Below are 24,683 nucleotides of genomic sequence, written 5' to 3' on the forward strand. Positions count from 1 at the left end.
TTCGGGCTTGGACGTCCTCTGCCCCTCATGCAAATACATTCACCCCATCCCAAGGTCCCCAAATCTCAACTCATTACAGTGTCAAGGCTTCAAGTCTTATCATCCAAATCATCTCAATTAGGGGAGGATGAGGCTGTAGCTAGGAGACACGGGTTTGATCCCTGGGTCGGGAAGATCCCCTGGAGAAGGACATGCAACCCACTCCAGTACTCTTGCCTGGAGAATCCCACGGACAGAGGAGTCTGGTGGGCTACAGTCCATGGGGTCGCAAAGAGTCGGACACAACTGAGCGACTAACACACAGGAGGCTCTAGCGGAGGCTGGGGAGGAGAAAAACAGCGTTGGCCGTTGGGCTTCGCAAAGGGAGGGACTCAAGCACTGCTTTCTCCCACCCGCAGCCTCCTGCCACCCTCGCCCAGCGATGCACCCCACCGAACCCACAGCTACGGTTACCGCTCGGCCCGGGCAGCCAGCCGCAGGCTCCGGCCGCCCGCGAGACCACAGAGATGCCGAGTCCTCCGAGACGCCTAGAGCGCCCCGGAAGTGGCCGGGGGGCCGCGGGCGGGGCGCTTCCGGCCGGCGGCGGCGGCCAGGCGTCCGCAGGTGAGCGAGCTCTGGGCCGATGTGGCGGGTGAGGCGGGCGCAGGGATTCGGGGCCTGGCTGCTGGTGCGGAGCGCTCCTGGGTCCCTCGGAACCGAGCTGGTCCCTCCACAGCCTCGGGCCGGGTCCCGCCGGCCCGAGGCAGGACCGGCGCCCGAGTTCCCTTCACCCGGAAGGAGCCGTCCTGAGCCCTGGCCTCTTTCTTCTCTGTCTGGCTTTTGCCCTTCTGCCCCAGACGTGGTCCCCGAACTAGGAGCGTTCTCAGAACAGGCATTGTCTCTTAGCCGAGCCGGCCCCCTGCCTTAGGCTGCCCCAGGCCTGGGCCCCGCACCTGCGCCCACGACGGCCTCGCTTCCCCGCAGGGTGTGCCGACGTCCACTCCTGAGCGCGGACCCCTGCCCAGCCCCTCTTGCCTCTCAGGACTCCATCCATCCCTTCCTCGGGCCAGAACTTGTGTCTTGAGCACTTCTCCCGATAGTCAACCCCCCTCCCCCCGCCCCGACCTCACGCTGTTGGCTGCTCCCGAGGAAAGGGGCTTTCTCACATGCTCCCCCTGAATTCCTCAGGCCTTCTCTGAGGACGAGCCTACCCCCGCTCGCAAGAAGGGGCCGCATGCAGGTGGTGCCCCGCTGCTCGCTGTCTTGCCCACGGTCCGCCCCCTGCCCCCTCCTACCCTCCCCTATGGCACAGGAGGATGTCCACAGCAAGGCTGCAAACGGTCTTCATTGTTCTTGCCGTGTTATGTTACCTTTTAGCTTAAGTTGCTTCAGAAGTAAGATACCTGAATGTCACTTTTAAAGGAAGTTTCTGCCTCGTCAGCAGGACCCGTGTGTTTCCAGCTCCTGCTGCACACGCTTTGAGTCAGGCACACAGTGAGCAGTTTCTGGCACTGAGTCCCCTTCTCTGGCCCTTCCTCCTCCTTCCTGTTGTGCTTAGAGTCAGGCCCTCCGAAGTGACCGGGCCCCCTGTTTTCCTCCTGGTTTTTACAGTGGTTGTGCACTACACGTCTCCTTGAGGATGGATTATGGCCTTTCATCCCCTCTGCTCCGCATGGGGCCAGGCAGTGCACAGTCACGCTGTCACACAGCCATTAGGATGAAAACAGGTCCCAGAAGGACCAGCACCCCCACATTGCAGACCGGGAGGCTGACTCAGGGGGCTGAAAGGATGAACCTGGGGCTGGCTGCTGACAAGCCTAGGGTTTGTCTTTGGGAGTCTTGCTACATCTGAAAACACTTCACTTCTGTTGAGCTGTGGTCTCAAAGGGCTGCCTTTGTACATTCCACATGTGAGTAGTCCTCTGGCTTCACCCACAGCATGAAGTTGGGTGGGGCCACACGCGAGGGTTTGGGAGGGAGGTGAGGTGGGGGTCCCGCCTGGAAGAGCGGCTGCCACCGCTGCCTGCCTCTCCGCGGTGGGACGTGCTGGCTGTCCCTCCCGGGTCGGAGTGGGTGTGAGTGCTGTTTGCACGCTCATGTGTGACTGTGACCAGAGGTGTCCGAGGCTGTGGGCCCAGCAGTCGAGAGACTGGCCGCCCCTCCTGGCTCTGGGGGGAGCCTGAGGCCTGCCGAACTTGTCTTTCTAGAAGGAGTGTGGGGCCTGCTCTTGAAGAAAGTGCTTGAGGGACTTGTTTCTGAAGAGGCTTGCAGGCCCCCCAGCCCCAGAATCCTAGAGGAATCCCTGCCCGCTGCAGCACCTTTGCCCCTGTCTCAGCCGCTCTCGACGGAATGAGGGTTTTATGAAGGTTCTCATGTCAGGTGACCCAGTGAGCAGTTTTGGTGGGAAAGTTGAGTCTGGATGTGGGACGTGGCCCTCGGGTCCCAGTGCTTGGCAACATCCCAGCTTCATTCAGTAGCCTCACCCTTCATGTTTTCCTGGGAGGTCAGATTGCACCCGATAGCCACTTATAGTTTGGAGCCGTAGCGAGTGACTCCGAGGTTCCTGTGGAAGCTGAGAAGAGCCAGTAAGCCCGGTAGCCCCCAAGCCGGCCTCTTATGTCACCTGCTGGCAGCTCTGTTCATTGTCCCCCAGACCCTGCCAGTGGCTGCTTCAGTGTGGGTAGAGTGATGAGGACGTGCTTGTGAGGCCGAGGCACGTGCCCTAATGTTTCTCTTTCTTCCCCCTTTTGCTTTCCAGATGATAAAGTACCATGTGCACGAGAGAGGCCCCCACGGCTCAGGCAGTAAAACCTCTATTAGCTGGAAACCACCTCCCAGGGCCCCTCTACTCTCCGGTCCGTGTTTGAGGGGAGTCGCGGCCACCGTCCCTGCAGAGAAGGCCAGAGGTCCAGCCGTGGGGGCGCCCAGGGTGGCTGACGCTGGTCCCCCTGCAGAGAGGGTCGGGAAGCTGCTGGAGCTGGAGAGAGGAGCTGAGAAGGGGCCCTGGCTTGTGCTGGCCCTGCGTCAGCTCTGGCAGGTGAGGGTTGGGGAGGAAGAGGCGGGAAGGCCACCAGCCCCTGCCCAGGTGCGACCCCCTCGGCTGGGACGAGCCCCTCCTCATGGCCTCCAAGCCGGTTGCCGGGCGGGGCCCTGGGGAGAAGCGCAAGAGGGTGGTGCTGACCCTGAAGGAGAAGATGGACATCTGCCGGCGCCTGGAGAAGGGCGAGAGCAGGCGGGCACTGATGCAGGAGTACAACGTGGGCATGTCCACCCTGTACGACATCAGGGCCCACAAGGCCCAGCTGCTCCGCTTCTTTGCCAGCTCTGATTCGGACAAGGCGCTGGCGCAGCGCCGCACCCTGCACACGCCCAAGCTCGAGCACCTGGACCGCGTGCTCTACGAGTGGTTCCTGGTGAAGCGGTCCGAGGGCGTGCCCGTCTCCGGCCCCATGCTCATCGAAAAGGCCAAGGACTTCTATGAGCAGATGCAGCTGACTGAGCCCTGCGTGTTTTCTGGCGGCTGGCTCTGGCGCTTTAAGGCCAGACATGGCATCAAGAAGCTGGATGCATCCAGCGAGAAGCAGGCGGCCGACCAGCAGGCGGCCGAGCAGTTCTGCGGGTTCTTCCGGAGCTTAACCGCGGAGCATGGCCTGTCCCCCGAGCAGGTCTACAACGCTGATGAGACTGGTCTCTTCTGGCGCTGCTCCCACAGCCCTAACCCTGAGGGTGGGCCGGCGCCCGGCCCCACGCAGAGCAAGGACCGGCTGACTGTCCTCATGTGCGCCAACGCCACAGGCTCCCACAGGATCAAGCCCTTGGTGGTCGGGAAATGGGGTGGCCCCAAGGCGGTGCAGGGCCTCCAGCACCTGCCTGTCGCGTACAAGGCCCAAGGCAGCGCCTGGGTGGACAAGGAGATTTTTGCTGACTGGTTCCATCACATCTTCGTGCCCGCAGTGAAGGAGCACTTCCGAGCCGTGGCCCTGCCAGAGGGCAGCAAGGCCATCCTCCTCCTGGATGGCTCCCGGGCGCACCCGCACGAGGCTGAGCTAGCCTCGGAGAACGTCTTCACCATCTTCCTGCCTGCCAGTGTCACTGCCCTGCTCCAGCCCATGGACCAGGGCATTCGGAGGGACTTCATGAGGAACTTCGTCACGCCCCGCGGCAGGCTGCAGGCCTTGGCTCCCCGCTGCAGCGTGCACGATGCCGTGCTTGATGTGGCCTGTGCCTGGGATGCGGTGCCGGGCACCGTCCTCAGCCGGGCCTGGAGGAAGCTGTGGCCTGAGGCTGCACTCGTGGAGGGCTCATCCTCCGAGGAGGAGCCGGAGCGGCTCAGGACTAAGCCCCCCGACCAGGCCTTTGCGCACACCCCCGGGCTCGCAGCAGGTGCCCCGGCCCACCTCGGGAGCGCGGCCTCAGGGAGCCCGGAGCTGGCGGAGGCTGGAGGGGCAGACAGGGCGGCCTGGGAGCAGGCGGCGGTGTCCTTCGATGCCGTGGTGCGCTTCGCGGAGGCGCAGCCCTGCTTCTCGGCGCAGGAGCTGGGCCAGCTGCGCTCGCTGCGCTCTGTGTTCAGCAGGCGGTGGCAGGCGCAGCGATGTGGGGCCCCCGCAGCCGCGGTCAAGCTTGAGGCACCCTGGGAACGGCCTGGGCCTTGCGGCACCCAGCCTCGCTCCCCGCTGCCCAGCTCGTCCACGGCCGGCGAGGCCTGAGGCGGTGAGGTCTGACCTGCGGTCTCGGGGTCATGTTCGTCAGGACAGCCTGCCCCGTTGAGGTTTTGCCGTGTGGTCTGTCCTGCCACCCGAGCACAAGGAGGTCTTCCTGAAGGGCCCACCCAGACCCGAAATGTCCCAGAACCTCCAGGGGCCGCCGCCCAGCTTGTATTCGCTGCCTGAACCTTGCTGTGTACAAGGGTAGGGACGTCTGTCTGTCCAGGCGGGGACAAGCCACCTTCAGCCGACTGACCGTGGTCCCCGCTGCTGCTTGATGGGGCTGACACTTGCCGAGGGCCCCCGCTCGCCCCCTGGGGCTGTCTGCAGGTCTGGGGCCGGCCCTGGATCAGGCAGGTCACTGAGGGTGGGACTCGATTGTGAGTGAGAGTCTGCGTGGCCCCTGCCTGTGGCCTTGCAGGCCCTGTGTCCCCACGTCGGTCGTCAGCTCTCCTAGCAGAGTGAGCCTCACTTCATGTTGCCCTCGGGCTTGGGCCCCAGGATGCAGTGGGCTGCATGCCCACTTGACGTGGTAGCATTGTTTTTAGAGCCAGCAGGAGCGGGCCACTGGGGAGCCCATTGCCCCAGTGTGGGACCCCAGGTCGCTGCCAGTGTTTTGAGCATCTTGGCTCCAAGTCCTGTATGTGGTCCACAGTCCCTCAATCCCCAGAACTTTGCATTTACAGCCTCCGCATTAGTAAACCTGGACCAGAAATTTGGAAGTTAGTCTGAGGTGATGTAACAAAAACAGTAAAAGGAGCTACTTAGATGCCTAGCAGCGTTGGAACTCTTATTTTGAGCTGTTGGCCCCATAGTGATTGACGTGGGGAAAGCTGACTGTGTGGGCCGCTCTTGTAAAGACCCGTACCAGGAGACTTGTGCTCCCTGCGTCGCTGCTGGTGCCTCCGCTCTGCATCGCTCGTCACCAGATGGAGCGCCTCTGGCCAGCCTGGTCCCTTGTCACCAGACAGAGAGCCCCTGGTCACTTACGACCAGACGGAGTGCCCCGGGCGGCCTGGTTGCCCTCTTTGAATGAACCAGATATGGGCGTCCTTTTCTGGGCTCTTCACCATTTGCCTTCAGTTCCACCGCTTCTTGGGCAGCTGAATCAGCCCACAGTTTTCATTCCTGTGTTTATTGCACTGAGACCCCTCTGTTCCCAAGAGCCAAGGGGAGGCGAGGGTTCGGCTTGTGGTCGTTTCTCTGGTATATCTTTGCGTCCTTCCAAACACTGAGGTGACAGTCTCGGCTGGCCTGCCACTGCTCTGTGAGCCGTGTGTTTCCTGCTGAAAACGTGTGTGAAGATTGTGAAACAAGCACAGGTCATTTTCAAAGTGTCCTTGCTGATTTTTTGGGCCAGACTGCCTCCTGCTGAGCCGTCACGTCGGCTTCCCTCACGTGTGGGGGCGACAGCTGTGCAGCGTGCCCTCTCTCACCACTTTTGGACTCGTGTGTCCCCTGTGCTGCAGGCGTGTGGCAGGGTCAGGTGTCGGGGTGGCAGCCTGGACGTGGATGGACACATGGAGACGCTCCCTCCCCACGGCCAGCCCCAGTCCAGCGGCCTGGAGCGGCAGGACGGTGCTGGGGGTGGGCAGGCCTCCTAGGCCCCCTGTGAGTGCTCGGTCCCTAGCAGACATAGCCCCCAGGCTGGATTCTTGTCCTGCCAACACAGCCTGCTCCCCTCCCCGCTGTGTCGTGGCTGATCAGTAAGCAGCCGTCACCGCTGGGAGGGAGCCTGTCCTTGGCACTTCTCGAACTGCTGCTTCCCCTGTTGCATTGGGTCTCAGGGGTCTGGTTAGACCCTCAGTGTGGGAGGCCCCGGAGGCTGTGCAGTTGGAGAAGGCCGATCAGGCCTGCAGGGTCGAGGTGAACCGCCCACCTCACCTGCATTTCCTGTTGGGGGTGGGAAGCAGGAGGCCCTGCCCTGCGCACTCACACCTCTGATGGCCGGGGTGGTGAGGGCAGGGGTGTTGATGGATGGGTGGGTGCAGGACAGAAAGGCAGGCGGTTGTAGCTCCTGCCTGGACCTATCAGCCAGGCTTCCCTGGGGTGGAGCCAGAGCCCCTTGGAGGCAGCTCGGGGCCATAGTAGCCAGATGTTTCTGGAGGGATGGAGGTTGGAGGCAGGGACTCGCACTGCTTCTGTTCCTGGGAGGCCGTGGCACAGGGCAAGCAGGACCCACCCCCGAGGGCCTGCCCAGCAGCTGCACAGACACCAGCTGCAGTGGGTTTCCTTAAATGTGCTTCTAGCACAGGGCGTAGCATTCCTGAGTACCTGCTGTGTGCTGGGCATCGAGCTCATCTGGAGGCCCAAGGGTGGTCAGACAGCCCCTGACCTGTTTCCAGGGAGCACATGTCTCCCAAGAAGGGCTTCTGGGGGGCTGCGCTGTCCATGAGTCACATTCTCCACCGCTGTCTCCACAAAGACGCGGGCAGACTGCCAAGGTGCCCGGGGTGAGCCGTGTGGCGGCTACACGCTGAGGGTCCAGCCCCGGAGGCCTGGACAGCTGCCCCCTCCTCCCAGCACTCACCTGTCACTCACCGCCAGCAGTAAGCAGTGCTCAGAGGTTTTCACCAGGGGAGAAGCAGGCTAGTCCTGCAGGAGCGCACCTAGTGCCGCTGCTAAGGAGCTGACCATGTTTCCTGCAGAACGCGGCGGAGCCCAGCCCAGGGTGCTCTCAAGAGACGGACGTCGTGGAGAGAGGTTGATGCAGGCTGGACCGCTGTCTCCCTGTGGTCAGGGACCGGGTTCACTGGTGACGCAGGCTGGACTGCAGGCACCCTGTGGTCAGTGGAATCCCCAGCACTGACCTCAGTATCTTCTTCAGAGGAACCAGGTGTAATGGGATTGGTCTGAGAAGCAGCTTCTGCCCAGGGCATTATTGAAAACAGCAGTCGGCCAGCTGTGAGTTGGAGTTTAACCGCTGGGTGCGGGCAGGGACCACACAGTCAGAGCTTTGCCAAAACCACTGCCACGGGGTGGGGGTACCGTGGGCCTTCCTGAGGCCGTGCCCCTGGGAAGGAGCATCAGAGCCTCTGCCAGGGACAGAGGGGTGCCCCTAAGATGACCCAGCCAGTAAGACACGAAGCAGAGAAGAAGGTAAGTCCCAGTCTGGGGTGACCAGTACCCAGAGCTGGTATGATACATGACCTAAAAGGACCAGTTTTCAATCCGAAATTACAAACATACAAAGAAACAGAGAAATACAACCACATACCATATTGTTCCTAAAACACAGGTGACGGAGTGAGATGTTGGATTTAACAGGGAAAGACTTCAAATTGACCATTACAGATACAGTCAGAGAACTAGAGGAAACCATGATTAAAGAAGTTAAGGGGGGAAAGGAAGATATTAAGTAGAGAAAATCAGTAAAAAGATGATAAATAAAAAGCTGTTTTTAAAAACATGGAAATTAAACAATGGAGTTGAAAAGTACTGTAAGATGACGGATTTGCCGGAGGGCTCAGCAGTAGATGTGAACTCGTGGGAGAAAGTTTGTGATCTTGATAGCACTTGAGAGATGATGCTGTTCAAAGAACAGGGTGAAAAGAAGGAAGACGCTGGGTGGTCTCAGAGTGGTGTGGGACGGTCTCATCCACCGCCCGGAACAGGAGGCCGGCGGAGCAGCAGCCTGGGCCTCCATCTCGGCTGGAGTGTCTGCCACCTCCCACCCACCCGGGCTTGCTGGGCGCACGGCCCTCAAAGGTGGAGAAGGCCAGTCCAGGTGGGAGGACGGTCCCCACGACGGCCCCATTTCACGGAGGTATCCTGAGGCCCACTGCTGGCCATGGGCTTCCCAGTCAGTGTGCCCACCTCTGTGGGCTTGGGGCAGGAGGGGCTCCTTGAGCAGTGCCAGGAGGGAAGGCTGGAGACAACAGGTTCGGTGGAGGGTGGCCGCATCACTCTGGCAGTGTTAGCAGGCGCACAAGCCCAGCAAGAGGGCCCAGGTCTGGGACTAGCCTGCAGGCCAGGGGTCCTGGGTGGCCGTTGGGTCTGGGCATCACTGGCTGCCCCTGCCCTCCCACAGGCCCAGCTGTGAGGTTGGTCACCCCTCTGCCACATCCTCTCAAGAGACGGTTTCCTGGGCTGGGGACAAAATGTGTGTGGATGTGGAAGCTGCCAGGAGTTGCAACAGACCCACAGACCCTTTCAGACAAGGGGCTGGCTTTGTTCTGTCTCTGGGGGCCGTGCGGTGCCTTCTGGGGGACTTGAGAGAGTGCAGGCGGCCCCAGGCTAGAACCTTGAAGGAGCTGGAGGGTTCCTGAGCAGCCAGGGGTCTGCTGTGCGTGGCCTGGGTGAACCCTGACGCTGGTCCCTCACTGAGCCCCAGTCCTTGGACCCACTCCTGCGTCCTGACCCTGGTCGCGGGCTGAGCCCCCACTCTGGCCCGTGTGCGCTCTCAGCTCCCAAGGAGGGCAAGACCAGGGAGTCTGGAACACGTGTGGGACTCAATTGTACCCTGGGGGAAGGCGAGAGCCTTTGTGATCTCACCCCTTCTCCCCCATGTGTGACGTGGCACTCTCTGTGACCACACACGCGCCCCCACCCCCCACCGCCTCTACCCTGGCTCCAGGCCCTGCTGACAGTGGTCCCGGGGGCGGAGAGTGACTGTGTGACTGACTCACAGCAGGTGGGAGAGGTGTGAATGTCAGAGCTGGGCTTCCCCCAGTGCAGACCCCCGCGCATTCAGGCAGCTCCTGGGGGCGCCTCAGGGCTGTGCCAGGCCCCCCTGTGTCACCTGTGGGCAGGCACACACCCGAGCCAGCGCCAGGGCCCCTCCAGACCAGCCCCATTCTCCGAGCCCATGGGGATTGGGGGCCCGGCAGCTGCCTGCCCTGCCTCTGCCCACCCCTTGCCGGGGTCCTGGGCTCTTCCCAGTCCAGCTGAGGCCAGTCGTCTCTGGCTGCAGGAGTCAGGAGGCTGTAGGTCCTGGGGTGGGAGGAGCCCAGAGAACCTGCTGGGGGCATCCTTCAAGGGCCGGAGACTTCCCTGTCCAGCCTGGCGCTGTGCTCGCTCCGGGGCCTGCAGCCAGCTAGCCCTGTCCAGACAGACAGCCTGGAGCCCAGGGCCTGGGGGAGCTCCCCAGAGTGGGGCACTGGGAGGACAGAAGAGACCTGGAGAGCAAAAGCTGGCGTCCTGGAGGAGGGGGACCATGGTGCCCAGGGCAGGATGGGACTCACCTGTGGGGTCCCTCTGCAGGCTCTGGTACCCTGACTTTGAGGGTGGGGCCCAGGGGAGAGGCATGAGGAGCGAGGGACTGGGGAGCAGGCGATGGGCAGGCTTTGTGCCCTTGTCCCCCAAGGCTGCAGCGTGAGCTCAGGCCTCCAGGTGCTGAGACACTGGCCACCACGAGGGCAGGTGGGGCTCCCTGTGTTGGAGACGCTGTGTTCTGTGTCTGGACCTGGCAGGGTGGAAGCCTGTGTCAACTTGCCCATATCTCTGTGGCTCCCCAGTAAGCCTTGGAGGAGGCCTGGCTCCCCATTTCAGATCAGGATCCCTGGAGCACAGGTGAGGTAGTTTGGGTGCAGGTTCTGGCCCCGGGTCCCAGGCTCACTCTCCACCTCCCCCCATCCTGAGCAGCGGGCCTGCAGCAGGGCCAGCAGCTTGTCAAGAGCTGAGGCCCCTCCTGCAGCGAAAGGGTCAGGGGCAGCCAGAGGGTCTAAGGAGGCATCTGTTAGCTCAGGAAGCAGCGTGGGCCCGAGGGTTCTCCTCAGAGGAGGCTCAGCTGCAGTCTCCAGTGAGTGGGCGTCTGTCCCCCATTTATTAATAAAGCAGAGTAGTGATGTCACTGGCGCGCTCAGCGAGCCTGCCGCACCGCTAGCCGACGCTTCCTAATTAGGAAACGGAGTCCAGCTGTCCTTGGGAGGCTCTGTAGTGGATGGCATCAGGCCTTGAGTGGCTGCCGTCTGCTGGCCTCAGGTGTCTGATCTGCCCCACCATCCCGTAAGGGGGTCCGGCCAGGAGGTGTGGTGCCCCTTGGCAGTGAGGCTCCGGAGATGGTGATGCTGGTGAGGATGATGGAGGTTATGGGGGTGGTTGTGGCAGAGATGACCAGTTGTGGTGCTGGATGAAGACGCTGGTGATGGGGTTGCTGTGGTCTGGATGTTTGTATACTCCTCCAGATTTAACTGTTGAAATCCTAAGCCCCAAGCTGACAGTGTTGGGAGGCGGGGGCTTTGAGAGGTGGTCAGGTGGAGCCTTGAACTGGATTAACACCCATAACAGAGACCCCAGAAGGCCCCACGCCTCTTGCATCATATGAGGACGCAGCAAGGTCTGCCGTCCACAGCCAGGAGGGCTTTCACCAGAACCCAGCCACTCCGGCACCCTGACCTGGGATTTCCAGCCTCCGCAATGGTGAGGAATACATTTCTGCAGCTTGCGAGCCACCCTGTCTGTGGTATAGTTAGAGCACCCCGGATGGAAGAAGGCAGGGATGAAGTAGCATGGAGGCAAAGGCACTGGTGGTGGTGCACGGGGCAGTGAGGAACACACGGCGTCAGTGGTGTGGTGGTTGGCGAGGTGGTGGTTTTCATGGTGGTGGCAATGTTGAGGATGGCGGGTGATGTGAACTGATCTGTGTCCCTCCCCCATTCATATGATGAAGCCCCCAGCATGACAGTGTTTGGAGGTAGGGCTTTCAGGAGGTAATTGAAGTTAGATGAGGTCATAAGAGTGGGGCCCTTTTCCAATAGGACTAATGCCTATACCAGAAGAGGATGATGGCTTTCAATTCCCCTCTTTCTCACAAACCAAGAAAAGGCCTTGTGAGAACACTTCAAGAAGATAGCCGTCTACCAGCCAAGAGAACTCTCACTAGAAACCTGATCGACTGACACCCTGATCTTGGACTTGCCAACCTCCAGAATTGTGAGAAAGAAATAAATGTCTGTTGTTTCAGTTGCCCAGTCAGTGGTGTTCTGTTACAGGGGCCTGAACTGACTGACACTGGGAATGGTGAGGGTGGTGGTGGTGATGATGAAGGTGGTGGTGATGATGGTGGTGATGACGGTGATGACAGTGGTGGCAGAGATGGTGATGATGGTGGTGATGATGAGTGCTGATGGTGGTGGTGATGGTGATGGTGGTGGTAGAGATGGTGATGATGGGATTGGTGATGGTGGTGATGGTGATGGTGGTTGTGGTAGAGATGGTGATGATGGGATTGGTGATGATGGTGGTGATGGTGGTTGTGGTAGAGATGGTGATGATGGGATTGGTGATGATGATGGTGGTGATGGTGGTGGTGGTCGAGATGGTGATGATGGGATTGGTGATGATGATGGTGGTGGTGGTAGAGATGGTGATGATGGGATTGGTGATGATGGTGTTGATGGTGATGGTAGTGGTGGTGATGGTTGTGATGGTGATGATGATGGTTATGATGGGATTGGTGATGGTGGTGATGGTGGTGGTAGTAGAGATGGTGATGATGGGATTGGTAATGACAGTGATGGTGGTGCTGGTGGTGGTGCTGGCCATAGAGGAAGTGGTGTGACAATGGTCACACAGCTTATAAGTGGGACACTTAGAATTCAGAGCTTGGACTGTGGGCCGTGGATCTTAAATGAGTGCCTCCTGCTGAGGGTGGCACCAGGGACCACATGTGGTGGGTAAGCCTGCAGGCCTGTCTGGGTTGGCTCTCCAGGAAGCTACCTCCTGCCTCCCCAGGCTCCCTCTCATATTGCCAGGGGAGACACTGAGATCCTGTGGGCTCCTGACATGGCGTTTTATGTTCATCTAGGAAAGTGTGCCTGCCCAGTTCAGGGAGCACAGCTCCTCGGGCGGTGCTTAGATGGTAGATGGAGGGCCTGCTTCCTCCCAGCTCCCCTGGGCAGGGGCTGGGGCGGTGGGAGATGGACGGCTCCCCACACTGCTCTTGCCCGTGGACACGGGCGGTGGGCAGTAAGTTGCCGGGCAGATGAGTACGCTCTGGTGATGGGCTGGCTCGGATGGGTCCCAGGCTGAGCTGGGTGGGGAGCAGGGCCTGGGAGGGAGGGCTGCACTTGGGGGTCCTGACCCTGCAGGGGTGGGGCTGCCATCTGGCTCCCCAGGTCCCCAGTCTCTGCCCCAACCCTGAGGGAGTCAAGCCCCTGAGACACCCCCGTGGGGGCACACGGGGCCCCAGGACAGCCTGGTTCTGGGGTGGGTGGTGCTGTCGGGGCCAAGGGCAGGGGGCTGGTGCAGACCCCCGCCAGGAGGTGGTCTGTTCAGGGCCCTTAGAGGAGTGGCCCTTGGGCCTGCTGCGGGGGCCAGGGATCTGTGGAAAAGCCCCTGTCTCTCAGCTCAGACGGGCTATGTCTGTGGACATGGGGCATTGAGGCTGGAGAGGGTGGGGGCAACCTCAGGGCCCTGGACCCTATCCTAACCTTGGGTTGGGGGATGGACCACTGCCCCCAGAGGCTATACCTGGGCCCTCCTGCTCCCCTCCTCTCCAGTCCCCCCAGGGTTCATCCCCAGCCCCAGCCCAGGCGCCCCCAGGAGGGCTGGCCTCCTTCGAGGTGGACGAGAACGCGCCAACAATGACCACTGTCTGCAGGAGGCCTGAGTGGCTGGGCCAGTGGGCGCCGCACAGAGGTGGGGGTGGTGGGAGGTGCTGGTGGCCCTGGCGGGGCAGGGAGAGCCTCCACCCCCCAAGACCTGAGGGGCCCCAGGGCTCCCCCCCGCAGGGAGCACCCCATCCACAGGGCGGTCGTTGGCCGGGGGCCAGCACGCGGGTGGGTGGGAACAGGCTTGCTCCCAGAGCTGGTGGGCAGCACCCAGCCCAGGACGGCTGGCCCAGCCTGGCGTGCCCACAGGCCCCAGCCCCAGGCCCAGCCCCTCTCTCAGGGCCCATCCTCTGATGTGCTGCCAACCCCCAGCGGGGCCCTGACTCCCAGGCAGTGCAGCCAGGCTGGGGCAAGTGTGTGTTGAGAATCCATGCAGTGGGGGGAGGGTGGGGACGCCCGTGATGGTCTGGGCTGTGCACTCCTCGACCATCCTGGGCAATTCCTGACCCTCGGGGCGTCACCGTCTCCCAGGCTGGCCCGGTGGTGGGCATCCCGCTGGAGCTCAGCCAGGAGAGGGAGGGAGGGAGGGAGGGAGGGAGGGAGGGGGGCGCTGTGCCAGGGCGGGGGGGAGCTGAGGGGTCCAGGATCTACCCTGGTCTGTGGGGATCAGACCAGTGTCCCCAGGCCAGGAGGCAGCCAGTGCCGTGTGCAGGTCACGGATGTCACCAGCCCCTCCCCTGAGCACCCCGCCTCCTGCTGCTGCGGCCCCCACACCCTCGGGAGTATCTCCAGATCTGCACACAGAACTCAGGGCCAAGAACGCAGAAGACGGGCCGTGCGTTGGATGTCCTGCCGATCAGCCCCTTACCCTGAACCTCTGAGGGGCCACCTGCCCATCAGCTGAAGAAACTGACGCTCAGAGGGCGTCCAGGGTAGCCTGACCCTGCACCTGGCCAGTGGCGGCAGACGGCAGGATGGGGATTGGCCTCAGGGCCAGGAGACTCGGTCATTTGCTCACCAGCTGGTTCCCCAAGCTCATCCCCTACCCTCCCTGCACCTCAAGCTCCCCGTCTGTAAAATGGTTGACAGTGACCACCCATCTGTTCCAAGGAGCAGGGAGATGCTTGGCACGTGCTGAGGCTGTCTCCCACACTCCTTCCATGTCGACCCTCTTTCCAGATAGACCCCCGAACCAGGATGGGGGCCCTGGCAGGTGGGACTGGCTGTGCAGCGGGTGGGGTCCATGGCAGAACAGAAGCACAGACCCTTTATTCAGAATTGGTAAGATCTGCCTGGCAGCGAAGGCCAGGCACAGACCCAGAGGGCGTGGACGGCGCCCCAGAAACAGAGGCCCAGGGAGGCGCTACTGAGCGGCTGCCAGTGGATGTGTCGAGTGGAGATCAGGGCCAGAGGTCATCGCGGCCGTGCCTGGCATCTGAGAGGCCGGCAGCAGACAGGGAGGCACCACACCCCAGGGCAGAGAGTGGGGGGATGCCAGCCTGGGGGGGGCGAGGGGCCTGCAGCTGCGCCAGGCGTGCTGCTGTGGATCAGGAGCCCAGGAGAGGCCTCGGCCGGACTGGGGGGCGTGGATGAGACGCGCATGGGCCGGGTGGCTTCAAGGGCAGAGGGCTCAGGCCCCAGCCCCAGGGGCAGGGAAGGAGAGGCGAGAGGGAGAATGGAGGCGGGACCTTGGACCCCCGCAGCCGCAGCAGCGCTGGCCGCTGCCGTTTCCCGTGCGCGGGGGCGGAGCTGGGACAGAGCCTGCCTTCCGCCTGCCTGCTTGCTGGCGGCACCGCCTGCACCTGCGTGGGGAAGCTCCCCGCGTCACAGCAAGCTATTCTCAGTCCTGCTCCTTTTATGGCCCCGGAAGTGAGTGGTGGAGGCTGGCGCACTGCGCTGGCTCGAGATGTAAATGGGAACGCAGAGCACGGCAGAGCAGTGGCCACCACCCCCTCCCTGGCACGGGCATCTGGGGACGTCTCCCTGCGCCGGTTGGCAGCGCACCCCACATCCTGGCCACCTTCGGGGTTTCTGCTGCATGACTGGACCCCCGGGGATCCAGGGAGGTGGTGGGGGCCGTGTGCAGCCCTCCTGGGCCGCAGTGGGCAGAGAGGAGGGGGCGGCTGCCCGATTCCAACTACCCCCACCCGACCCTGGGAGCCGGCTCTGCTGTTATCCCCACCCTCTAAACGAGCTCTCAGAGCGGCCCTCCCGCCTTCCCCGCACCCACGTCGCCCTGCTCACCCTCCACGGTCCCCGCCCAGCAGGGCAGCACGTGGGGGTGTGGGCACACCTCTGAGCAGGCAGAGTCTCTTGGGTTAGCGTGCAGGACGTTTTGTCCACTCCGTGTGTCCAGAGCGAGCTCAGGGCCTGGCTGTCGGCCAGCAGGAGCACGCCTCGGCCAGAGAGATCAGGAAGCACATGCACTCTGACACGCTGACACAGTCTCACACGCTAACGCTCGCTCACACACACCTACAAACGGCACAGGTGGGAGGATGCTGTGCTCAGGGGCTCCGAGGGGGGCGGGGGTGGAAGAGGCTCCCACGCACCGGGAGGCCGGGGGGCCTTCCTGGAGGCAGTGACCCTGGGCTCGGATGAGACGCCCCATGAGCCTGGCTGAGCTTTCGTGCCGAGGTTCTGACGCTGGGCAGACCTACATCAGTTAAACAAGGTGGTGTGGTGGGCAGCAGGCTGGCCAGGGCCTCATGTGGACCAGCGCGCTCAGCGGGCCAGCGCCCTCCTCGTCACCACCCGCCACAGCTGTCCACCCCCCGGTGCGCCAAGGATGGCGGGGCCAGCGGGGTCAAGGGATCCGCAGGACGCCACCCCGAGACGCCTCGAGAAGTGGGGGTGGGGCGTGGCAAGGGGTTGCCTGGCTCCCGACCAGGGCGCCTGCCCAGCTGAGGGGACACTTGGCTCCAGCTGCCGTGGGGGTGGTCGGCCAGCAAGCGGCATGCATAGGGGTGTCCCTGCCCCACGCCCCTGCCTCCTGGCCCCCCTCTCCAGCCCCCACTAGCAAAGCTGCACAGCCTCGCTCACCCAGTCCCACCTGTCCGACTCCCCGGCAAGCACCCTGGATGCTGCGGCTGCTCCTTGAAGGGCCTGACCCTCTGAGTGGAGGTGCCGCCAGCTGGCGGCCCAGTGCCAAGGGCAGCGGCTCCATGGGCAGCATGCCTAAGGCCACACACAGCCCGGTGTCCTCCGGGGACTGTGTGGGGGTCACAGCGGTGGCCCTATTTCATGGGTGACTTGCACCTTCCCACCATCCCATCTTGCTCAGTGCCGGCCAAGCCGGGCTCCGGAAGTGCCGCTTGATTGACTGCCTCACCTCACAGCTGAACAGGGCAGCGATGGCTGGACCCACTCTGCGGGTGAGGAAACTGAGGCCGGGGGTGCAGAGGGGGCCCACCCCCAGTCTCGCAGGATGTGCACCGTGTTCCCGGCGCCTCGGAGAACCAGCAGACCATCCCCTCGCCCTCTCACCAGCCAGTCCCGGCTCTGGCTTCCCTGCAGAGGGGCCTGGAGCAGCCCTGGACCCTCTCGCTGGGGGCTTTGCCTTCCCTTCTTCAATGGCTGGGGGGTGGCGAGGAAAGAGTGTCCCTTGAGGACGGGCCCTGCCCTGCCCTACCCATGGCCCCTGCTTGGGCCCTGGCCTGGAGGGTGCAGGGAGGCCCTGCCATGCCAGAATCGGTAGGAAAATGCAGAACTTTCCTTGGTGCGGAGGGAGGAGGGTCTGGTGTGTGAGGCTGCCTGTTCCGGGGACAGGACGCAGCACATACCCTGCCAACCGCAGAGGAGAGGAGAGGAAGCCCGGGAGCAGGGGCGGGACAGGAAAGAAAACGCTCCCGCAGCTCCAGGAGCTCAGCCCACCCCCGCCCCCATAGTCCAGCGCCCCTGCCTCCCTGGCCCCCAGGCTGAGCCCAGCCCCTGCTCAGGGTCACTCCCGTCTGGAGTCAGCATGTGCCCAACCCCCCAGGGTCCCGCCCTGGCCTCCTGGGCCCTCCCAGAGGCTCCGCTGCAGCAGGCCCCGCAGGCACGCGGGGTGGAGGGGCCCCAGCCGTGCCACCTGCCGGTTCAGGGCCTGGGAAGGGCCCCCGCCTTGCAGGGCCTCCGTGAGATGAGGGAGAACGTCTCCCCAGGCAGGAGACCACCAGCCCCAGCGGCTCGCCCTCCTCTGTACCTCCGTTTCCCAGCTTGATGCTCTCCTCCTGGGCTCAGCTCTCCCACCATGTCCACGGCCCCCGCCTGCCTGTCCCGGCCTCTCCGTGGCCCAGCCCCCCACAGCTGGGCTCAGGAGCATGGCTGGACCGGCAGTGCCCTCCGGGCTGACTGGGCTCGAGCCCCAGGCCATGCAGCCAGCCGTCCCCAGGGCCTCTGTTCAGCCTCATCACTGGAGCCCAGGCACGGGTTCTGGCCCCACCACTGCCTTGGGGGCAAGGGGGCTCCCCCCAGGGGCCACAGGGAGGGGTCCCGACCACCTCCCACCTCCCAGATCCTGGAAGTGATGCTCCGACGGGAGGCTCTTGGCAGGACGAGGGGGGCGTCCTCAGGCGGGGACGAGGTCAGGCAAGAGGACCAGCACTCGGCCTCGCTGGACCCCAGGCCCTGGCACCGTCAGCCCAGTTGACAGACGGACAGTTAAGGCTCACGTGGGCAACCCGCCAACTGTCTCCCAACCAGAAAAGGAGGGAGAAGGGCCCACTATCTCGCCCGTTCCACGACTCATTGCGCGTGCACGCTCTGTGCCAGGCCGGCTTCGGGCTCCGTGGCTCAGCTGTGAGGGTGCGGACGCCGTCCTGGGGCTGCTGTCACACCCAGCTCTCGGCTCTAAGTGCTTGGCTGAGCAAGAGGGAAGCAGCAACCACGGGAGACCTGGGTTCGGGACTGGTTCAGGGCGAAGGGCAGGCAGCAGCGCTGGCCAGGGTGGGCAGATCCTCGGCACCAGGACAGCCAGGCCGGGAAATGCCAAACGGATGGCAGGCAGGCACAGGAGGCACGAGGAGGCCACAGACCTCAGAGGGCCCCACCGGGTGGCAGGATGGGCAGCGGGCACACGTGGAGGGTGGGCACCTGGACCCCAGGCCAAAGCCGGGCAGGTAGGGCCAGGTGAGAGTGGGTGGCTGACGGCTGCTCTGGGCAACACCCCGGCTTTCCCTCCATAGTCCCCCTCCCTGCCGCAGGAGGCAGTGACCTGGGCCTGGGGGGTCCATGACAGCGTGAGCTCTGCCTGCAGGTGCTTGTGCCATGCTGGGGGTAGATGAGAGGCTGCGAGTCTGCAGGGCGGTGGCTGGGGCCCTGCTGGAGAGGCAGGCCAAGCCTGGCTCCCAGAACGCACCCCAGACCCCGGAAGAGGGATGAGGAGGGAGGTTCCTGGGGATGGAACCTGGTCAACCTGATCACGGAGCAGCCTTGGGAAGGCAGGCGCTGCGGGGAGCGGGGGGGGGGGGGGGGGGGGGGGGCTGGCAGGAGAGGTTGGGGAGACCTGGGGCTGAAACAAGGGTCTCAGCATCAGGAGAGCAGCCCCTGGGGGCTGGGAGCCCCGAGCCCTGGGGGCGGAGCGTTAGAACCTGGAGGGGCTGGAATGGGGGCCGCCCGGACCCTCACGCTGGGCAGACCCAGCCTCTCCTGCTCACCCGCTTCCATCTGGGGCAGGCGAGGCCTCAGGAACTGCCAGACCTGAGGAGCAGCAGCCCAACCAGGCTCTGAGTGCTGGGGGTGGGGGGCTGGGACCCTGCTCCGTCCTTGCACAGCCCTGCTGCCCACTGCACCCGCCCCTCCTCAGCCTGAGCCGGCCTGCTCTAGGTGGGCTGGGGCTGGAGGCCTTCAGCCCCCCGGGCAAGGGGAGGTGGGGGCAGCCCCCACAGGCACGGAGCTGGCCAGGCCTCCTCTCCGGAGGTGGAGGCGGCAGGAGAATGGAGCCTGAGGCTGCAGTGTGGGGGTGTGCTGAGGGCTTCTGGGGCGATAATTGGGCAGCGATTAAGTGTTCCCAGAGCAGCGGCTGCGGCCCATCACCTGTCACAGCGGCCTCGTGAGCGCAGCCTCTATGCAGCGCCCTCCGCACCCACAGCAGGCCAGGCTGGCCGGGCAGAGGGGCCACCGAGGGCCGGTGTCAAGGCCAGCCCACCTGCCAGGCTGCCCTGAGACCTGCTCTCCCGCCCACAGAGGGGATGCCCACCTCCAGTCTCCTGCCCCAGCCGGCCCATGGCTCAGGGGCCACAGGGCCTCTGTAAACCGAGGGGTGACCAGCCATCCCTACTGGTCACTCAGGTGCTGGCTCTGGCACCCCCGCCACATGCAGGTGCGCACACACACACACACACACACACACACACACACGTGCACATAGGTGCACACGTGCGGTCCCTGCCTGGCTGGCTCGCCGCGGCCTCTCCTGACCAGGGCCCTCAGACATGGTCGCGGGCTTGCGGTGACCAGCCCCGCTCACGCACACAGACACCCTACTGCCTCCGGCCCTGGGATTCCTGTTCTGGCAGCAGCTGGCCCACTCTCCACCCTGCTCCCTCTCTGCTCACCCACTCGCCTTTAATTAGAAATGCCAGGAGTGCGATTCGGGAGGAGTTTCTGCCAGGGAGACGTTCCTCCCAGCTAAGGGTGGAAGCTTAGAGCAGGAAAGGAGGTGGCAGCTTGGCTCTGAGGGGTGCTCCCAGGACAGAAGGGGGCTCCGGGGGGGCCCAGAGTGAGGATTGCAGCGTGGGCGCCCGTGTGCCCTCGCGCGTGTGAGCAAGACACTGGGGGCGGGTGGGCCTGGCATGAGGGGGTAGGTGTGGACAGGGATGACTGGGTCGGGGGAGGATGGACGGGTGTGGGGTATGAGTGTCTATGTTGGGGAGGGGTGAGTGTGCAGTGTGTGTGTGTGAGGGCGCTGGCCGCAGGGAAGGCGTCTGGACGGGCAGTGGTGCGTGGCTGCGGGGAGTGTGTGCCACCTGTGCCCGCAGAACTGCAGAGGACCTGGGACCACAGCCATCTGTCACGGGCATCCAGGGGGACGTCCCTTCCCCACACTGTTGCCAGGGAGGCAGAAGGGACCTCCCTCCCGAGGGAATCTCAGCTTCCGGAGCCCCGTTCCTTATATGGTGCTTTGCTTCTCTGCCTCTAACCGCATCAAGCTGCCAGCACCCTCCCCCCTCCCCCCACCTCCATCCTCCTAGAAGTCTTGGAGCTTCTGACCAGTTCTGGTGCTCTAGGGGTTCAGGGGTCACAGCCTGCGGCGGGAGGCAGGACCCCTCCATCTCCCCCACCCTCCGCCCCTTGAAAGCAGCCTCCAGGTGTCCCTGGGGGCACCGAGTGAAAAAGTCCTGGCCTCAGCAAAGACCTGGGAGTGGGGTGCCAGGTGGTCGTGCCCAGTTACTGCCAGCCAGGCACACACGCACCCACTCCATGGCCAAGGGAGCTGGGGGAGCCAAGCCCTGGGTGCGTGTCCCCCTCACACAGGGCGCAGAGCCAGCCCCAGGCCTGGATTCAGGGGCTCCCGGGCAGGGACAGAGGGGTCAGGCCACGTCGGGGACTCACACCTGACACCTGGGGGTGTGTGTGCACATGAACATGCCTCGAGGTCTTCAGATCAAGGGAAGAGGGTCCGAGTACCGCGGTGGTGGCCAGGTCTCACCTGTGGCTGAACGTCCTGCATACCGAGGCTGGGCAAGGCTGCGCCGGTGGCCCAGGGGCGCAACGTCCAGCACTCCCTCCCACCCCCCAACCCCCCGCAGGCAGGAGGTGGCAGCCACAGGAGGAAGCAAGCCGGGAGGGGCCCAGGAGAGGGGGCTTCCTCCTTACCTCCGGGTGGGGGGCCCCCGGGGCGCTCACCTGGCCTCCCTGCCTCGCGCTGGCTGAGGGGGCTTCGTGGTCCGTGCCCAGCTCCATCCCTGGGTCCCCGAGGGCTGAATGGGTCGGGGAGGGGGCGGCGCGAGCGAGTGCATTAGTCACCCCGGGCCGCCGGGTGTGCAGGGGGTGGGTCCTCCCTCCGCCGGGAGCGCGCGTGGGCGCGGGAAGGCGGGCCGGCAAGCTGGGGGCGCGGGCGGGGAGCCGGCGCCCGGGCCAATGGGAGCCGAGGCTCGGCGACGGGGCCGCCCACGGGCCGCGCTGGCGGCATAAAGAGCCGGCGGCCGAGCTCCAGCGCAGAGCTCGGGCGCTGAGTCCTCCCGCTCCGCCGCCGCCGCCGCGACCAGCCGGGACCGGCAGCTCCTCTGCGGGACCCGCCCGCCGCGCCTCGCAGCTCCGCGCAGCCGGCCCCCAGCAGCCCCTCGCCGTCCCCAAGAGGACTTTGCAGCCTCCCTCTCTCGGCTGTCCTAGCGAGCCCCGCCGCAACCCTCGAGCCGATGGAGTTGGACCACAGGACGACCGGCGGCCTCCACGCCTACCCCGCGCCCCGCGGCGGGCCGGCCGCCAAGCCCAACGTGATCCTGCAGATCGGTAAGTGCCGGGCGGAGATGCTCGAGCACGTGCGGAGGACCCACCGGCACCTGCTCACCGAGGTGTCCAAGCAAGTGGAGCGGGAGCTGAAGGGGCTGCACCGGTCCGTGGGCAAGCTGGAGAGCAACCTGGACGGGTACGTGCCCACCGGCGACTCGCAGCGCTGGAAGAAGTCCATCAAGGCCTGCCTGAGCCGCTGCCAGGAGACCATCGCCAACCTGGAGCGCTGGGTCAAGCGGGAGATGCACGTGTGGCGGGAGGTCTTCTACCGGCTGGAGAGGTGGGCCGACCGCCTGGAGTCCGCGGGCGGCAAGTACCCGGTGGGCAGCGACCCAGCGCGCCACACCGTCTCCGTGGGCGTAGGGGGTCCCGAGAGCTACTGCCAGGAGGCGGACAACTACGACTACACTGTCAGCCCCTATGCCATCACTCCCCCGCCGGCCACCGGCCAGCTGCCGGGGGAGGAAGTGGAAGCCCAGCAGTACCCGCCCTGGGCTCCGGGGGAGGACGGGCAGCTGAGCCCCGGCGTGGACACGCAGGTCTTCGAGGACCCGCGGGAGTTCCTCCGCCACCTGGAGGACTATCTGCGCCAGGTGGGCGGCTCCGAGGAGTACTGGCTGTCTCAGATCCAGAACCACATGAACGGGCCGGCCAAGAAGTGGTGGGAGTACAAGCAGGGCTCCGTGAAGAACTGGGTGGAGTTCAAGAAGGAGTTCCTGCAGTACAGTGAAGGCACGCTGTCCCGGGAGGCTATCCAGAGGGAGCTGGACCTGCCGCAGAAGCAGGGCGAGCCGCTGGACCAGTTCCTGTGGCGCAAACGGGACCTGTACCAGACGCTGTACGTGGACGCCGAGGAGGAGGAGATCATCCAGTACGTGGTGGGCACGCTGCAGCCCAAGCTCAAGCGCTTCCTGCGGCCCCCGCTGCCCAAGACCCTGGAGCAGCTCATCCAGAAGGGCATGGAGGTGCAGGATGGCCTGGAGCAGGCAGCCGAGCCCGCCGCGGAGGAGGCCGAGGCCCTCACGCCTGCCCTCACCAACGAGTCTGTAGCCAGTGACCGGACTCAGCCCGAGTAGAGGGTGCCGGCCCCGCCTGCCCGCCTGTGGCCCTCACCCACCGGGACTTTTGAGTGGGCCCGCCCCTGCAGGGGAGCCCTTAGTCTCCTCGTGCAGCCGGACGCTCACCTCGGCCTCCTAGCCTGACTCCAACAGACACGCGTGACCCAGATGCGGGCAGTGTCCCCCAGACAGCCAAGGGGCGCCCCTTCCTCGCAGACCCAGCCCTCACCCTCCCTGCGTCTGTCTTCCCCGCTGGTGGACTGGCCTGAGTCAGCAACCCCGCCCTCCATCCTCTCAGGCCATAACAGTTTCCTTATCCTGCTCAATGCCTGGGCCCTCTGGGCACTCAGAAACCCAGTGTCCAAATGGCACGGGCCGGCGCGCACCCAGCTCAAGGAACACCCCAGAGCAGAAGCTCAGGGGCCGCTGGTGCCCCCGCAGCCTGGGCTTCAGGGAAGCTACTTCTCCCGGCAGTCGCCGTGACCGGCTGGCACCCCTGCCGCCCCCCCGGGGCAGCTGGCCAGCCTCGGGCAATGTGGCTCCCTCCCCCTGGAGGAGAGCCCAAGCTCAAGACGCAGCAGCAGCAGCAGTAGCCGCAATGGCAGCAACAGACCTGGCGACCTGGTGCCTCCTGGCCACTCAGGTGAGCCCCTGCCCCTTGGCACCACCGCCAGGGGGCACCATAGGGCTGGGAGGGCCCAGGGCCAAGCCCACCCTGCCAGACGAGCTGGAGGTTCAGAGCCCCTGGCGTTCCCAAAAATCAGCTGCTGGGATGGGGTTGGGGTGGTGTGGAGGGGAGACCCCAGGGGTCAGGGAGGGGGCTGGAGTGGGGGCAGGGCTGGCGGAGGTTGCTGACCCAGCTCTCACTGGGCCCTGTGTTTTCTCTCCCCGCAGCACCAGTGGAGAGGGACAGAGCCCCACGATGACTCACCCACAGCAGGTGGCAGGTCCCCTGGGGCCTGAGTCCTCCAGCCCGGCTGAGGCAGCAGCCGGCCCTCAGAGCCAGGAGAGTTGACGACAGGTACACAGGGGACCCCGCCCCCGGCTGTCCTCACCAGGGGCCCCCCAGCTCCCCCCAGCCCCTGGCCTCAGGCCCCCAGTCTTCTGGGCCAGCTGAGAAACAGCCCCCCGGGACCCCAGGGCCTCGCTCTCTGAAAGGGCGGCCCCGCCCTGCCCTGGCCGCCCGAGTCCCTGACACCCGTGTCTTCCTTCCTTTCAGGTCTCCAGGCTCCCACAGAGCCTTTGCTGCTGTGCCCGGCACTGTCCCTTCTCCTCTCCCCCTGCAAGCTGCCTGCACGAGAGGAGAAACCTGAGACCAGAGGAGGGGGCCCAGCAGAGAGCTGGTGGTGAAGAGGGGCCAGCGCGAGGGCCGGGGCCTGCCGCTATGCCCGCCCCGCTGGCTGCCCGCTGCCCGCCCGCCCCCAGGGCCGCTGCCTTCCCGGGCCTGGCCTGGCTCCCACCCCGGAGCCCCTGCCCGCTGCGCGGCCACCCTCTGCCGTTAGAGCTTCCGCCACGGCCGCCCCGCCCGGCGGCCCCAGGCCCAGCCCCAGGAGGCCCGGAAGCCTGTGCCCCTGGGGCTCACTCAGGCTCCCTGCCAGGCCCTGCCGCGGCCCTGGCCCGGACCCCCACTGCCCCAGCCACCAACTCCCTGGTGCTGGCCGGCCACCTGTGTCTGCAGCCCAAGCAGGCCTGGTTGGGGGCTCCCAGACTCGGGAGACCAGCTCCCGCAGGAAACTCTGCCTGCCCCTCCATCCCGTGTCCTGCCAGCGCCGCCCCCCGCCCCAGATTTTATTTTTGCACATAAGCCATAACCTGCCCTCCTCGGCTGGCGCAGGCTACGGGGAGGCCCCAAGGTCCTCAGGGGGGTGTGGTCAAGTCCCTGCCCCCTGTGGATCAAGCCTTGAATGTCAGGCCAGGTCATGTCCACCCTGCCACCTCACCTGAAGACAGACGCTTTTTCTAAGACTTTGTTAATAAAACACTGAAACTTACTGGCGTGTGTGTGCTGCTGTTTCTCT

At 64.6% G+C, this 24,683-nt stretch overlaps 2 protein-coding genes across 9 annotated transcripts; both read left to right on the plus strand.

Annotated features, from left to right (window-relative positions):
* Positions 1–551: 551 nt before the first annotated feature.
* On the plus strand, positions 552–11,585 carry JRK (Jrk helix-turn-helix protein). 8 transcript variants are annotated; one of them, XM_061123070.1, is made up of 3 exons: positions 555–603; positions 1,591–1,889; positions 2,738–11,585. In XM_061123070.1, exon 3 carries the CDS (start codon positions 3,099–3,101, stop codon positions 4,683–4,685), a length of 1,587 nt encoding a protein of 528 aa, XP_060979053.1. In that variant the 5' UTR covers positions 555–603; positions 1,591–1,889; positions 2,738–3,098; the 3' UTR covers positions 4,686–11,585. The 8 variants fall into 8 exon arrangements, 5 of the variants coding, with proteins under 5 accessions (XP_060979055.1, XP_060979053.1, XP_060979056.1 ...); XR_009689499.1 differs by lacking the exon at positions 555–603 and having other exon boundaries at positions 610–1,889; positions 2,738–11,042; positions 11,381–11,585; XR_009689498.1 differs by lacking the exon at positions 555–603 and having other exon boundaries at positions 610–1,889; positions 2,738–10,693; positions 10,911–11,585.
* Positions 11,586–21,492: 9,907 nt separating this feature from the next.
* Positions 21,493–24,076, plus strand: ARC (activity regulated cytoskeleton associated protein). The gene is made up of 3 exons (XM_061123077.1): positions 21,493–23,308; positions 23,560–23,686; positions 23,885–24,076. Exon 1 carries the CDS (start codon positions 21,514–21,516, stop codon positions 22,681–22,683), a length of 1,170 nt encoding a protein of 389 aa, XP_060979060.1. The 5' UTR covers positions 21,493–21,513; the 3' UTR covers positions 22,684–23,308; positions 23,560–23,686; positions 23,885–24,076.
* Positions 24,077–24,683: the final 607 nt, after the last annotated feature.

This window comes from Dama dama, chromosome 21, assembly GCF_033118175.1.
Source record: "Dama dama isolate Ldn47 chromosome 21, ASM3311817v1, whole genome shotgun sequence".
In the NCBI taxonomy this organism is placed as follows: Eukaryota; Metazoa; Chordata; class Mammalia; order Artiodactyla; family Cervidae; genus Dama; species Dama dama.